The following is a 17,008-nucleotide window of genomic DNA, read 5'->3' as shown; positions in this document are numbered from 1 at the left end:
TTCACTGTGCCATCTGGCTGCCCCTGAATAATAGTAGATGCTTCATAAATGCTGATTTCTCTTCCCCTTCTCCATCCCATTTTCATTTCTCTAGGATGTCCATTTGTTGTTAATTATGTTTATGGGTTGATTCTCCCCCCCCCCCCAGCTGCTAGTGTCTAACGAGGTAAAATACCATCTGGTGTTACGATCATAATTATTATAGTCTAATACGTTAACTATAATATATAGTCTAATTGTAGTCTCCGCTACCACAGGAAGAGAGAGATGGCATCGGTCTCCATGACCTCTGTAGCAGTACCTGTATCTTCACTCTTTCATCCTTAGACTGGCAGCTGAGCAAACATTAAATGGAGAGTCTGTTCCCAGAGACTCTTGGCTCGATATTTAATACCTGAGCCTGATGGAACCCTCTGGGCTGTGATAATTGTTTATTAGCCGTCATTTGTCCTGTGTTTCAGCTGCTTTCCCGTCTCAAGGGGAACTTGGAAGAAGAGAACCATCATCTCCTGAACCAGATCCAGATGCTGAGTCAGCAAAACCAGATGCTTCTGGAGCAGAATATGGAGAACAAGGAGCAGTTCCACGAGGAGCAGAAGCAATACATGTATGACCGAGGTTGGGGTGGCCAGGGTTGGGGAGACCCCAAGGATCTTATAAAGGGGCTTTGTCTCTGCTACACTGGGTGCGTAAGGCTGCTGTGGCTATAGGAAGGGAAGGAAGTCACAAGCACTCACGTTTACATGATACTTTATGGTTTGACAGTAATGGGGGGGGGAGTGGAGATAGGATCTGTACTTGTGAAGAGCCAACTCCAGCTACCAGTGCCGGTCAGCCCCCTTTCTGCAACTTAGAGTCTTTTTAAAAATATATCTGCACGTACATCAATGTTTATATAAAATATTAAATAAAAAATTTATATTAAATAAGTAAATTATGTTAAAATTACATTTTTTAAAAGTTGTTGACATTCATCTAAAAAATTTTGAGTTCTGAATTCTCTTCCTCACATCCCTCCCCTGCTTCTTGAGAAGGCGAACAATATGATGTCGATAATACCTGTGAAGTCATGCAAAGCCAGTTTCCGTATTAACCATGTGCCACTTACAAGTCTTAAAGAATTGAGTAGAGAAGTGAGAGGTTGGGTGATTGGCCCAGGGTCACACAGTCAGATATTTGTCCTGGGCGACACTTGAACCCAGGTCGTCTTGGCTTCAAGACCCATATCTTATCTACTACACCATTCTGCCTTTTAATAATATCTCATATTTTATACTGTATTAAGTTAGAAAACAATTTACATGCTCTACCTTATTTAATTGTGATAGAAGCCCTGTAAGGTGGGCGGTATAAATGTTATTAAATGGCTTCGTGGTAGAGCACCGGGCCTACAGTCAGGAAGACCCACCTTCTGGAGTTCAGATCTGGCCTCAGACACTTACTGGCTGTGTGACCCTGGGCAGTTCACTTAACCCTGTTTGCCTCAGTTTCTTCACCTGTAAAATGAGCTGGAGAAGACAATGGCAAACCCCTCCAGTGTCTCTGCCCAGAAAACCCCAAAGGGGGTCACAAAGAGTCAGACACAGCTGAAAAAATGACACAACTATTGTCAATTACAGACTAGGCCACCAAAATTCAAGTTACTTCAGTGACTTCTCTGTAGTCAGAGGGTTAATCAGGGTTGGGGAGCCTGCAGCCTCAAGGCTACATGTGGCCTTCTAGGTCCTTGGGTGCAGCCTTTTAACTGAATCCAAGTTTTATAGAACAAATCCTTTTATTAAGGAGATTTCTTCTGTGAAGTTGGGATTCAGTCGCACTTGAGGACCTAGAGGGTGACGGTGCTAATACTAGTGACAGCTGGTTCAGCATTCATTTCTTTGTACCATCTTACTTTTGTAGCGGAAGATTTTATTCGCCCAGTCTCCATATAATCCCCTTACTGACCCTGCCTCCGGTGAATTTGGCCTGAGATTTGGGGGATGAATCCTCTCTTTCTGCAAATTCTGGCAACTTACGCAACTCCTTCCCCCCCTCCCTTTTTTAAACCAAGATGCGTAACAGAGTTGCAGAGTTAGCAGATGTCTTTGTCATATGGTCAGGAGTCCCATCTTACTAACGCACCATTAGCTTTCTGACAGCAAATTTCTCCGAGGGCCTGGCAGAATCCTGAAGTGCCCGACAGAGACCACTCTCTCCCCAGCATGACTTTGCCATTCATCTCCGGTGTTATTTATCCTTCTTTGATCTACAAAAACTACACACTAGGTCCAAAATACTCGGTGTTATTTCTGAAGGTGATAAGTTTAATGATTTTTTTTAAGCCAAAACATTGATTGTGCTCAAAAGTCAGCCCGCATGTTGCTGTGCTCAGTGCTAAAAAGCATCATCATACATCTGAAAGAAATCTAACAGACAGCTGAAAGTAAATATAATAAATCCTTCCTTTCTTTTCGGTTAACCTTTGAATGATAATAATAGCATTTATACAAACTCTTTAAGATTTACAAAGTGCTTTATAGATACTAAGGTGTCAGAGGAACCAAAAGAAACCCTCCGCCATATTGGATTGACTCCCTATGAAAGAGCTATGGAAGGGCATAGACAAGAATTTTAACAAGATGAGAAGGCGTAGAGGTTGTAGTCTATATCAATGGAATGGACTACCCACCCTGATCAAGTCATAGATCTATCAGAGATTAAATACAATATGAAGCAGCATTTAATTATTACCACTGCCGTGGTGCATACAGTGATGACTTATGTCTGGGAGAACAACCTTGAGAGATGATATCGTGGGATTTTGACAGGTGACAGTGAGGAAGGAACTGAATGAGCAAAGGTGCAGAGGTGGGAAAGGACAAAGTATTTTAATAGAATGGCAACCAATCCAAGATAGCCAGAATATAGGGTATATAAAGTGGAAAATAAGACTAGATATGTAAATGTGGATTTACCTAGAAAAGCAGATTATGGCGATATAGTGGAGTGACCTGAATGCCAGGCTGAGGAGTTTGACTTTTTCTTGGTAGACAGTAGGGAGCTCTTGATAGTTTTTGACCAAGGCTGTGTGGCACAATCAAAGCAGTGCTTTGTGGGTAGTTAGGAAGGCTAGGAATGGAGGCTTGGAAGCCAAGCTTAGCATTTTGTAAGGGATTTAAACCAAAATATCTCTCCACCTAATCTAGATTGGCTTATAGCATTATTTAGTGTCAGCACCCAGACATCTTATAAATTGTAGGAAATGATTATGTTGGCGTCATAACAGATCCTGGTCATACTTGCTTGGGATCGAGCATTCAACAAAAGTGGGAGATCGTTACTTAATCGGGCCTGTCAATCCTGACATCGGTGCTGAATGAGTGACGCATTAATGATGTGTCCTTAGAGAATTATAGCTGAGATAACCCAGGGGGAAAATATATAAACTTTGTTTTGTCTGTCTGTTGGGGTTCATTCGTCTCACTCATGTCTGACTCTTCATGACCCTGTTTAGGGTTTTCTTGGCCCTTCTCTAGCCCATTTTACAAATGATGAAACTGAGGCCAGAAGGGTTAAGAGCCTTGCCCAGGGTCACACAGCTAGTAAGTGTCTGAGGCAGGGTTTGAACTCGGGAAGATGAGTATTCCTAACTCCAGGCCTGGAGCTCTAGCCACTGTGACACCTGTTTCTACAATTGGGGAAGAGAGGTTACTCCCTTGAATTGAGGTACACTTAGAGCCAGACATATTAAAAAGCCACTTTGAGGGGCCGCGGTGCTGAGCCCGCACTGGATGTTTACGTTTGGTATGCCTCAATTTAATTTTTCCATCTTTGTTTCTTTTCCCAGAGACAAACTGAATGCCTTAAGAAGACATAAAGAAAAACTAGAAGAAAAAATTATGGACCAGTATAAATTCTATGATCCCGCTCCAAAGAAGTAAGTTCATTTAAGCCATTCTGCCATTTGCCCCCTCCCGGGCCCTTTTTTAAGCTTTTACTATGAGGGAGGGAGGCCTCGTGGTACAGAGGGAAGAATGCTGTCTCTGAGGTCAGAGGACCTGAGTTCAGATCCTGCCTCTGATCTTTATTGCCGTTGTGACATTGGGCGCGAGTCACTGACTTCCCTTGGCCTCATTTCTCTCTAAAATAAGGGCGTTGGGCCTGATGACCTCTGGGGTCCCTCAGGCTCAAGGTTATATTCCTATGAGTCATAATAATTTAAGTGGGATAAGGATTAGAAAAGTGTCATTCAATCAAAAGGAAATACAGAATCACATGTACTTTGTGTATTTATCATTGGAAAGATAACATGCACAGAAATCCTTTCGGCCCTTGGCCCTTGAACCTCGGTTGAGTGCCTGTCAGAACTATAAATTGGCTGCACCAAGGTAGGAGTTCTGATTTGAGCGCAGCCCCTATTATAGCATCACAGAATCTCAGGAGGGGCATCTAGAACAGCCCCTCCCTGCAGCAGCACCCCCACCCACCCCCCATAAGATTGATGGAAAGTGGCCATGTGGTACCTCCTCAGAAGCCCATTCTGATGGCTAAAGAGCAAAAGGCTCTATTTTCCATTCACTACTTCTGGTTCTGGCCTCTGGGGCCAAGCAGAATTCATTTCAACAAGCATTTATTAAATCTCTCCTATGGGGAAAAAAATACTGCGATATGTACTAGGGATACCAAGAAGAAAAAAAATAAAAAGCTGTGTTCTCGAGGAGCTCATGTTCTATTTGGAGAGACAGCATGTAGACATAAATAAAATTCAGGATCGTTTGAGGAAGGAGAGGGCACCAACAACTGAGTGGAGAGAGGGTGGTGAGAAGACTTTTCCTCTAGAAATATCCCATCCCTGTGTGTTAGCCATGCTCGGCTTTTTCTTTTTTTTTTCTTTTCCTTTCTTCTCTTTTGTTGCATCGGGTCTTGGTAGGAAGCTGCTGATTGCCAGGCAAAGGCAAGTTGAAAAGCCCGCTGTAAATATATAAAATAATCCAAAAGGCAGTTTGCCGTGACATTAATGGAGCTGGCCATAAAAATTAGTGAGGACGGGGATCTTTGAAGGGCGTGGGGAATTTAGCAGCAGCAAGCACAGCGTTTGCCTTCCTGCTGTTGCCAAGTGACCGCTATGTATGTACGAATTACAGCCTGGCCTCCATAGATGACATGTTAACAGGGCTACAGGAATGCCTTCGCGGGCTTCAGGTTGTTAGGAAAGAACAGAGTGTTTCTTGAAGGAAAGGAAAATGTTTCTTTAAGGTGAAGAAATGAAAGAAGGAAAAGGATTTGGAGAGGATGCATGGAAGGGTCTCCTGATCCTTTGTCAGATCAAGAAAGGAAGGAACCTGTCTGAGAAGAACAGGTGAATATTGGAGTTAAGTAATAGGCTGAATCATAAGCCTATTTAACTATAGGTAATTAATAAATACTAAATAATAAATACTTAATAATTAAGAGTAAGTATTAATCATACTTAAGTAAGGAGATTCCTTCTGTAATAATGGCAGACTTTAGGAGGCCTGGAATGATGATTCAGATCCATAGGTAACCTTCAGAAGAGACAGGTCATCCAGTCGGGATCACAAGGAGGAACAGTTGGTGGTGGTTAGTGAGTCCCTGCAGAGGGGGGACCCAGGCAGCTATCTATCTACCTGATAGTAGTAGAGGTCTTTTGTCTTTGTGGTTTTGGGGTTTATTCAAACCCATGATCTAGGTTCAGAAACACCTTATCAGAGATTTTAATGCCCTAGGAAAGAAATGGAAGCATCTTCATGGCTGCAGAGGGTAGGTTGTCACATGTGACTTGCCTAGGGTCACACAGCTAATAAGTATCTGAGGCCAGATTTGAATGCAGGAAGATGAGTCTTCCTGACTACCACCTAGCTGCCCTCAACTATACAAATACTTACTATTTATTATTGAGAGGCATAGTCACCATTATACTCATGGGATAAGTTGTGCTCCATCAGCCCTCGTCAGATGGCACCTGGAATGTCAAGTTCCATTCTGAGGATCACATTTAAGAGCACAGGCCTGTTGACAAACTTGCGTAGTCCAAAGAGAAATCCTGGATGGAGAGCTAGAAGACACCTCCGACCTCAGAGGGCATTCAGGATTGGTGGAAGGTTTCTCCAGGCCGTTCCACACATGGGGGAACCGTAGGCGTTGAGCCTGTGTAAGAGAAGATGTAAGGAAGGTGTGACAGTATTCTTGAAGTATTGAAAGGAAGAGATTTCACTCATTCCCTTTGGTTCCAAGTAGAACTATGAGAAACAATGAGGCAAGTCACTGAGAGGCAGAAACTTCCTAATGGTTATCAAAAAGTAAAATGGCAGCTGTGGTTGGTTTCCACTCCGCAAGAACATTCCAGGTGATGGCTAGAAGACCCCTTGAACACTGTAGGCAGTGTAAAAATGCCTGTCAGATTGAATCAATGGCCTACAAACTCTCTAGGCTTGTCGTGAGTGTTCATAGGGTGCTTTTGGTGATGTCCTGCTGGCTTTGTTTTCAGTTCTGGTCCCTTAGACCTCAGAGAGGCCAGATAGACAGGTGGAGTGAACTCCTCACGATAAGGTAGAGACCTCTCCGCTTGTGAAACTTGGTCACTGGGGAATATAATCTGCCGAGGAAAGGAGGAGGCTCTAGGTCTTACCCGTCCCTGGTTCCTGAAGTTCCCCCGCCTCAGGGAATTTGAACATTTCCCATCTTGTCTGTGTGTGTTTTTCACCTTACCCATATCTCTGATCCCTTTACATTTGCCTGTGAGCTAACCAAACAAGCAGAAAGTTGTCTTAAAGTCAGAAGAACATGTGGCACATAGCAGTGATTCCTCTTTGAGCTACAGCTCTCTAAGGAGGTATACTGTAATTTGAGGATTATCTGATAAGTCTCTTAATTTTACAGATGAAGCCCCCAAAAGGAAATGTGTGAAGCTAGGCAGTAACTTAGGTCTTCTCATTCCCAGGCTGATCCTTCTTCCACCGTACCACGATGAAATCAGCTTTCAGTTAGCCACAAGCTTGTTGTCCAGTCTGAATTATTAGTGGGGTCGTTTTCCATTTCATTTGACATTCTAGGCCAGACTCCCTTCAGGAAACAGCAGCAGCTGCCTCCCTCTCCTAACTCACTCATTGGAGAATTGACTTTATTTCCTCTGAAGTAATTTTTCTACCAAAAGGGAATTTGGCTTTTAATGGTACCAGCCCTAGCCCTGTGCCTGGATGGTTAAATGCCCTTGCTCCCCCACATCTTCAGTGACCGACCTAGCCGCCAGATCGGTATTTGAAGGGTTGAGCAGCCTCAAGAAACACAGTTCCTAAGGGTATCTTATAGTAGTTTATTCCTGTAAAATCTCTTCCCAAATAGAAAAAACCACTGGATTGGGGCCAGAGCCTTGGTCAAACTCATCAAACCAAAGAAAGAGGGTTCTAGAGAACGTTCCAAAGCAGCCGCCGACAGCCCTCCCTGGCAGCTGGAGTCCGCCGATCCTGCCTCTCCATCTGCTTCCCAGCATCTCAGATTGCAGCAGGAGGCTCCAGATAACGTTGCCGCTGCAGGTTCAAACAGCCAGGATGAGAGGGACGCTCACAGTGGATCTGCGGGGAAAGGTAGGACTGGTTTACCCCAATCCCAGTTTGAGTAACATAGGTAACGTGCTGAATGATTGATTAGATAAGTGGAGAGATAGAGAGAGAGAGAGAGAGAGAGAGTGTGTGTGTGTGTGTGTGTGTGTGTGTGTGTGCGTGTGTACACACACTTCCAACTCAAGTACGGATTCTATGATGGCTTCTTTTCCAAATGATAGAATATAACCATGTATCAGTTGGTGTTAAAACTCTGTCACATCCCAATGGCTCTTTCATCATAGAGCCAGAGGCATTACTTAGAGGTAGGAATTCAAAACGTTCGTGAGCTGTCATCCAGTTGGTACGTTAAAGAAAAAGCGTGCCTATGTATGTGTTCATGCCTTCTTAGTATTTATAATAAGTATTTCTTTGTAAAAAACTGACACATCTTCACATTGCCTGTAAGAACTCTCAGGATCTGCACAGAGTTCCTGGGCCGGTCAGTTTTAAACTTTAATAACATTATTGATAAGTATTACAGAATCAATCTATAAGTAACATTCCGCTGCCTGTACTGACGCTAACTTTGTATTTGTAAAGCACTTTACAGTTTACAAAGCACTTTGGTCACAACCCTCCCAAGAAGAGACCATGTATGTAGTTCATCTTTATGTTACAGATGAGAAAGTTGGTGCTTAGGTTGATTGGTCTGTGGGTCACATGGCTAGTAAAGAGCACTGCGGTGAACTCTATTATAATAAATGATGGAGCCTAGGACTCATCCCCCCGCCCCCCCCAAGTCTTCCCAATGCAAATCCAGTGTTCTTTCCAATACACCATGCTTCCTCCACAGTTTAATTTTTTCTTATTGATGATCTAGACTTCAATTTCACTTCCAAAACAAATTTCCACATTAGTTATGTTCTCCTCCCCCCCCCCCCAAAAAAAAGACCCAACAAAGAAAAATGTCTCAGTCTGTAGTCTTAGTCCATCAGGTCTCTATGTGGAAGTGTTTCATCACGAGTCCTTTGGAATTGTGGTGAGTCACTGTGTTCATCGGAGTTACCAGGTCTTTCCAGGTTGATTTTCTTTACAATGTTGCTGTCGTTGTAAATTACTCTTCTGGTTCTGCTCCCTACACTTCGCATCAGTTCGTAAATCTCTTTTCAGGTTTTTCGAGCACCATCTCTCATCACTTCTTACAGCACGAGGGTATTCCATCACATTCGTAAATCATAATTGTTTGGCCATTCACCACTGGATGGGCATCCCCTCAGTTTCTCATTCTTTCACGTGGCAAGTTGTTTAGCCCAACCTAATTACAGATGCATCTAGCAATTGCCGCTAGGTACATATCTTCACACATAGAAACGTAGCTCTGCATAAGTGATATGTAATGTATGTGTTCAGAGTTAGAGGATCCTACTTGGCCTACCCCCGGCTCTGCCGTTAACTTGTTTTGGGACCTCAGGCCAGTTACTTTCTCTCTCCATAGATAAGATGGTATTAAAAAATAAAATAAGATGGTCTAAAAAAATCCGCAAGTGTGATTTCAGTCCTTGCGATGTAGCACAAAACCTTATGCAGATAAGAGATCCAGAGGTAGAGGTTTTCCTACAGAGCAGTAAAAATTCACCATGGACCGGTGCTCATCATTTAAAAATTCTGGATTAAACATGGTACTATATATTTTTAAAGGAAAGGAATGATACTGGTGAGTGGTTTACTTTTTGACCTAGAGCCGTGATTCCATTGCCGTAGGGAGTTTCCAGCTTGGAAATGCCCCCTACCAATGCACAATGGCCCCTGCTTTATGACTTAGAGAGTTACTTGGCGTCGCTGCAAGGTTAAGAAATTTACCCAGGTCACACTGCTAGTGTGTGTCAAAGGCAAGAGTCGAACTCAGGTTGCTCTAACTCTGAAACTAGCTCTAAAGGCATGATGACCTAGGCCTGCCAGCCTATTTAGGCCAGGAAGGCTTTTTAAAAAGTAACTTGACTTTTCTACATCCAAACACTGTTGTTTCTTAATATATGTGATGTAGCATTATAGATGGGCAGTTTGGTGCCATGGATAAAGTGCTGGGCCTGGAGTTCAAATGCGGCCTGAGAAACTTACTAGCTGTGTGACCCTGGGTGAGTCATTTAACCCTGTTTGCCTCAGTTTCCTCATCAGTAAAATGAGAAAGAAATAGCCAACTGCTCCAGTCTCTTTGCCAAGAAAACCTCAAAGGGAGTCACGAAGAGACAGACACGATTGAACAGCAGCAGCACGGGATGGAGAGCTGGAGAGCAACCTTAGAAACCATCTATTTAGTTCAACTTCCTCATTCTATAGATGTCCAGAGACTGAGGCCCGGAAGGAGAAATCCGTAGGATCGTAGATAATCGTAACTAGCATTGATGCGGTGCTTCTAAGTCTGCAAAGCACTTCACGTGTTTTATCATTTAATTCTCTAATTTTGCATAATTCTCAATCATTTAATCTAATTTTGTTTATCATTTAATTCTGACCCCTTGTAAGGTAGAGGCTATTCTCATCCCCTTTTTGGTGGTCATCCTTTATTCTTGAAGAGGACCAAAGTGGCACCACTGTGTTGGGGTCAGTGTATAGCGTGTCTAACTGTGGCCCATCAGACCAGTATGAGGTCAGAAGGCTCTACCACAAGTTGGGGACAAACAGTTCGCACGAATATTTGGAGTGGCGATGTCTCTCAGTTTGCACATATCATGTTTCTTTTTGAGCTACTAATATCATCTGCATTTTATAGCTAAGGAAATGGAGTCTGAGAGAGTGTGATTTACCCAAAGTCACACAGCCGATGAACGTTTAAGGCAGGATTCACACTCAGGTCGTCCTGACTCTGCGTCCCCTGTGCTCCTTAGCTGCTTCTCGAGCTAGATACAGAATTTATCCCGTCTAACCACTTTACAGATAAAGAAACAGAACAAGGGATATTAAAGTGATCTTGCTCAAGGTAACACACATGATGAGTAGCAGAGTAGAGGTGCTAACCCAGGCCCTCCATCTCCAAATCCACCCTCCTTTCCACCATTCCAGTTTGCTGTTTATTGTAAATTGGCTCCATCAATTATAATGAACCTAAATCAATAGAGAAAACTGCAGAAATTAAATGCCCAGCTAGCCCATCTTGGTAAACTTATCCACGTGTGAGCAGGTTAAAGGACATTATTTTGTTGTTATTTTAATACGCACACACTAAATTTGATACTACAGGCTCTTCTGCCTTCTGCCACCTTCTGAGGGTTCAAAGCACTTGAAACATGGACCAGGGAGCCAGAGAAAGGGAGAAATTAGAAGAAGGGAGGAACTTGACACAAAGTAATAGGAATCTGGCTTTCTTTGTTGTGGTTTTGTTTTTTAAGGTTATGCAGGTTTTAAGAAGTAAAGAGCTTTGTTAATATCAGTTCTGCAGACCAGTAAAAACTTGCCATGGACCAGTGTTCTTGGTTCTAAAATTCTAGATTAAACATGATGCCACTTGTTTAAAAAGGAAAGTTCTGATGACCTCTGAGACCTCCATAAGCTCTAAATAAATTTGATGGGTATTACCGAGACCTTGGTTCTTTTACGATCCGTGAAATGAAGCATCACCAGTAGATGGCGCTGTTGGTGAAGAAATAATGCAAAGGAGGAAAAAAATTCTACTGTCTCTGAACTGTTAAAATTGGGAGAATGAGGAAAAGAAAGTACAAACCATGATGGTGGTTAACTTAAAATCAGTTCCTTGAAGTACACAGTGTCCCAAAAGTCTTAGTATAGTTTAAAATTATTAAAAACTTAAATGTGGTTCACTAAGACATTTGGATAAAAATAATCATTTATTAAAATCCAAATAGAATTGAGTGGGAGGGGACCGGAGTGGAAAAAGAAGTTATAGCAATGTAGAGTTTGTTGGATTCTTCGGTAGGTTAAGAAAAAAAGCGAATTAAAATTCAGACTAAAGAAATGTTATCATAGAAAATCAAAGAAAATTGGAGTTGTGCTTTTGAATTAAACTTATTAAATTAGAAGTTTAATTTTAATTTAAAATTAAATTTATTAGATTAAAAATTCACTTCGATTGATTGGAAAACCACAGAATTATATATTATTACAAAGATATTCTATCAGGAAGAGGCCTTGGGAATTCGTTTTTGCAGTTTTTACTGAAGTAGCAACTATGGAATTGTGTATTCTGTGCACAAAATTCATGATTTCCTTCTGTGTAATAACTGAAATTGTTACATTTAAATCTACTCCACATTGTCTCTCCCATGGTCAGGGTATAATTCTTGTGATGTATGAATGGATGAAATTTGGGCCTTAAAGGATTTGCCACCACTGACAAGTCTGATCCCAGTCCTAATTGGGGTCTGAGTACAGTGTATGACTTTGCCAATCAAATCAATCAACCATCATTCATTAAATGCTTTGAAAATGCCAGTCACTACACTCTAGCCCTTTCTGCTTAATGAGGTAATGTGGGGGTCTTAAGTCTGTTGAGATAATTTTGTTTTCGTTTCTCGCATTTCTGTTCATTTCATTTATTTTGTTTTCTTCTTTTTGGGCCACCTGGGTGATGATCATTTAGCAGCACCACGCAAAAAGAGTCCCTTCTTGAGAAGCAAAAGCAAGGACAAAGAAAAGTCTCCAACAGCTCTCTCTAAACGCCTGCGATTCTGGTCTTCCTCCGACATCCCACCCTCTCCTAACGAGTCTCTGTCTTTCTCGGCCATTGGAGATTTCTAATACCACCTTTTCTTTTATCATCTTTCTTCATCACGTACCCTCATTCATCTCTGGAGTTCCAAAGCAAAAACAGTAGTGTAAATGCTAAGTGACCGACAGTGGGCACGAGTGACCCTCCCTTCCCTTTTGATCCCAATGCTATAAGGTACTCCAATCACAAACCCAAGCCAAGTCTTAATCTAGCCAATCTGGATTGTAATTCCAAAGTAGAAGATGAGTTCTTACACCTGCTGGATTGTTTCTTCAGTGCATTAGTTTAGGGGAACCTCCTGGTACACACAGCACACGTATGTATCTCTCGGACCAGGGCTCCATAGTAAGTGAGCAAAGTTGTGTGTGCTTCCGAGTCTCTCGTGTCGTTGCAGGCTTATTTCATGTCCCGCTGTAAATTGGCATCGGTCAGCTATTGCTACACTTCCTAAAATGTAATGCTTTCCATAAAGTGGGATTTAAAAAAAACTCTATCTCTTGTGCAACTGAGTTTTAAGTCACCACCCTTTTCCTGTTGCCGTGTCATAATATCCTCACAAGTATGACCACCTGTTACATGCTGCTATTATTAAAGGCTCAGTTCTGATGTCTCTCTGTTCCATGTTTGTTTTAAGGGATCTGCTGCTCCTTTTATGTATTTTGAAAAACTGGATCATTCTGTCCTAGGACAGATTAGATTCCCCCTTAGGACAGAGCTTTATATCTATGAAAATTTCATACATAAAAATAGTTGTAGACAACACCAACATTACCAGGGAAAGGAAGAAACAGCTGGTCAGCGCAGGCCTTTAGCTAAAGCACATCTGCTGTTTTACCCTTTCTTTCTGTCCTTCTGGCATGTTTTCTAAGACCATATTATTTCTGTCCTTCATGCTAACTGCTCACTTCATCCCTACCCATCTCCTTTCATCTCTGCTCTCCTCCCATTTGGTCCTTGTTTTAACTTAACTCCTACATAATCCATGCAGATTCACTTCACCAAACTCGAATCTTGCTTCTCATCAAGGTTGCCTCCCAAAATGCAAAATGTACTTAGAGGTATGGACCACTTAAATGGTTGGCACATTGAGTCCAATTTTCTTATTTCTGAGAGGTTAGAGAAGGTCGAGTCCATGCAGAAGAGACTCTGGTTTGGGGGTAGAGCAGGGTTTGACTAAAAAAATAGATGATATATAATACCTTGGCCATCAAAATGAAACATTTTTAGAATGTTATTGGTTTGGTTTTATTTTTCAGTTATACTAAGGTCAGGAAAGTTTGGCTGTTGGGTTAATTTGTACTTTGTGATGTAAAAAAAGCTATTCACTGCTCTCCCTTTTTGCAAATCAAAGGAAAAAATATGTTTTTTTTTCTCTTTTGGGGGAAGGAACGTGCATAATGGTCCACATTTTTCCTTTTAAAAAAATTGTGAGATGTCAAACCTTTGAAGATCACGAATAATACTGAGTATTACAGAAAAATCACCAGCCACAGTCTGACTCCCTAAGTCACTGGAATATCTACTTTAAGGTTTTTTTAAGTAGAATTTTATCAAGAGACCCTATTTTTAGAAGCTTTCAAAATCTGGTTAAAATGTTAAAAGGGAGCTTGCTCCCTAGCTAATCTTTCGGGGCTTATCTTCCTTTCTGTTTCTTTTCTTTGATACTTTCTTTTTCTTCTCTCTCACTCTTTGGTTTGTACCTGATGTGACAGGTAAGAGTCCCTTTTAAAACAGGCCCCAAGAGGCCTTAAATGAAATCAGGTTTCCTTTGAAACAAGCTATTGGGGCAGTGCTCATTAATAGTTTGTCTGTCAAGCTGCTTGTTTGTGCAGTCCTGTGTGTGTCCTTCCTCCCCGGCTTCTTGCTTCTCTTCGTGATCGATATCCTGGGAGGAGTCTTTTAACGCTTAATTTTTCTTCCACCTTCCCCATCCTCTGCTCTTCCTGCCGCAGGCACCAGTGATCCGAAGCAGAAACGAGGTTCCCTTCATGGAGGCAGCAGCGACCACTTTGAGGGTTCCACAGACTCTGTGGTCAAGCACTGGCACACAGAGCTGGGCTCCAGGGCTCACTCCATCTCAGCTATCCACCTAACCCCTTCTAGCTCGACCCCCATTGCCAGGCACACAGGCCTGCCTAAAGGTAGGTAGGAGAGTGCCACCGTCCCTGTAATTATCCGTTATCCATTCTTGGGCTTGAAGTCAAGCCTTTGACCTTCAGTGCATTTTGCATTCTGATTTCCAACATTTGTTGGAAAAAATGCATTCCATTTCCATAAAAATCCTCTAGAAACCCATTATGAGAAGCAGTCAGCCTGTGATCCCATAAGCTGTTAGTCAACCAGACATTTATCGGATGTGTCCTGGATGCCTTTTATGATTCTGGGCGTACCAAGACAAAAGTGAAAACGGTCCTTGCCTTCAAGGAGCTTAGTTTCTGCAAAGGAGACGATACGTACATAAGCATGTACAAGATGAATCTGAAGTAGTTTTGGGAGGGAGGCTGCTGGGGCATAGGGAGAATCCACCACCAAGTATTTATTAAAGTGCCTACTATGTGCTAAGCAATATTATACAGCTACAGGTTGGGGTAGCTAGGTGGCCCTAGAGTGCTGGGCCTGAAGTCAGGAAGACTCATGTTCCTGAGTTCAAATCCAGCCTCAGACACCCAGCTGGTGATCTTGGGCAAGTCACTGAACGCCGTTTGCCTCAGTTTCCTCCTCCGTGAAATGAGCTGGAGAAGGACACGGCAAATCACTCCAAGAAAACCTCAAACGGGGTCGTGAAGAGTCAGACAGGACTGAAATAACTGAACGAATACGAGCACAAAGAATAAAACAGTCCCTACCCGTTGACGAGCCGGGTGATCTCCAGTAAACCGTTTGCACTCTGCTCAGGATGACACAGTTGTTGGTGAATAGAAAATCCTCAGGGTGGCGAGGAGGTTGAAATGAGAACGTGATTCAGAACAGTCTTTTGAAATTCCTCATGGGAAAATGTGTCGACGCAGAATACTTGAATACTGGAAATAACATGTGCGTGTTCTTGGCGTAGGATCAGGAGGTAGCTAGAAAGGCCTCTGGCGATCGTCTGGGCCCAGGGCTCTTCACTTTTTTTGTGGCACTTGTTTTGCCCTTCTCAGAATAATGTTTTTAGAGAATTGAAGGAAGTGCTAAGTTTCTGTTAGAGAGGTCAGTGAAAATTAAAATATATATTCTTTAACCATCCTTGTTTACAGGGCCCTTGCCTAGGATTTCTCCATGGATCCCAAGTAGAGAACCCCTGATGTAGACTTTTTTAAGAGAAAGCTGAGGCCCAAAGGGGGGAAATTATATCCTCAAGGCCAGTTAGTCCAGTGTAGGCACTTAATAAATGTTTATTGAATTGATTGTAGGCTGTTTTTGTTGTTTAGTTGTTTCAGTCGTGTCTGACCCTTCATGACCCCATTTAGGGTTTTCTTGGCAAAGATACTGGAGTGATTTGCCATGTTTCTCTCCAGCTCATTTTACAGGTGAGGAAACTGAGGCAAATCCAGTTAAATGCCTTGTCCAGGGTCACATAGCACATAAGTGTCTGAGGCCAGATTTGAACTCAAATCTTCTTGACTCCAGGCCTATCCACTGTACCACGTAGGTACCCCTTGATGGTGGGTAGTAAGTGAAAAATATGAGATTTGTACCTTTGTCCTCTTTCTATGAAATATTGCTGAGGCAAACATTTGTAGCTCAGTGTATCAGTGTCCACTTCTGGGAGAAACAACAGCTTTCAAAATCCTAGTCCTTCTCGGGTCCAGGGGCTGTTTCAGAAAGTAATTTGGCTTGGAGTTGGAGCCTTCTCTTCTCAACATGTTTCGCTCGAGGTTCATCATTCTGGGCCGACGTATTGCCTAATTGTCTGCTTCAACTAGAGGCCAGTGATGGGGCTAGATCCTTGTTTGGACTCTGGCCTATGGCTTGACCCGTCTTAGTTCGGCCCAGGCCTGATCTGTTGTTGGTTACCAAGGCCTGCATACAAAATGCTGGAGGAGGTTGAAGGGATTCCTCCTCTTGTGCACTGCAGTCTGGTCTGGATCGGGTTAAAACCAGTTAAAAGTGGCTGAGCTTTTAAGTATCCAGGGTACATTATGTATGTACGTACATAGGATTTTTGTTAATGTAGAAGACAAATCTTCGTTTTGTAGGGAAAATGTATGAATTTTTGCCAAATTAGAATTGGACCTGTGCCTAGGTGGTTTTAAGAAGAGGACTTTTTCCCATCTTTTCCAAACAAAATGGGAATTAATTTGCAGCATTTCATTTCCTGATGGTTCTTTGCTATTATGAGCTAATCTCAACAGTGTAGTTTACTAAGCAGTTTTCTCTTCCCGGCCCAGAGCATTTCCCTTAGCATATCCTTTGTGGAACAGTGCTATCAGATAATGATAATTAAGTTCAATAAACATTTTAAAGTGCCTACTACGTGGCAGGCACTGTGCTAAGTACCAGGGATAGAAAAAGAGACAAAAGACAGCCCCTGCCCTCAAGGATTTTACAGTCTGTTTGGGGGTGGGGGGAGAGAAGCAGCGTGCAAACAAATATGTACAAAGCAAGCTATACACGGGATAAATAGGAAATAGTTAAAAGAGGGAAAGAGGTGCATTTAAGGAGGCATAAGGAAGGTTTCCTAGAGAAGGATTTTAATGGAGACTTAAAGGAAGCCAGGGAGGTAAGTAGTTGGGGCAGAGGAAGGAAAGTATTCCAAGCATAG

At 42.4% G+C, this 17,008-nt stretch overlaps 1 protein-coding gene across 1 annotated transcript in view; it reads left to right on the top strand.

Annotated features, from left to right (window-relative positions):
- CCDC88C (coiled-coil domain containing 88C) overlaps nt 1–17,008 on the top strand; it is a 228,223-nt gene that overhangs the window by 190,434 nt on the left and 20,781 nt on the right. Inside the window, exons 25-28 of the mRNA XM_036736733.1 lie at nt 462–607; nt 3,827–3,916; nt 7,342–7,583; nt 14,217–14,405. Of these exons, the coding sequence (XP_036592628.1) occupies nt 462–607; nt 3,827–3,916; nt 7,342–7,583; nt 14,217–14,405 (667 nt within the window). The remainder of the gene's footprint in view (nt 1–461; nt 608–3,826; nt 3,917–7,341; nt 7,584–14,216; nt 14,406–17,008) is intronic.

The sequence above is a fragment of the Trichosurus vulpecula genome, chromosome 8 (genome assembly GCF_011100635.1).
Source record: "Trichosurus vulpecula isolate mTriVul1 chromosome 8, mTriVul1.pri, whole genome shotgun sequence".
Classification (NCBI taxonomy): Eukaryota; Metazoa; Chordata; class Mammalia; order Diprotodontia; family Phalangeridae; genus Trichosurus; species Trichosurus vulpecula.
The sequence above is the reverse complement of the archived record's forward strand: the minus strand, read 5'-3'. Positions and strand labels throughout refer to the sequence as shown.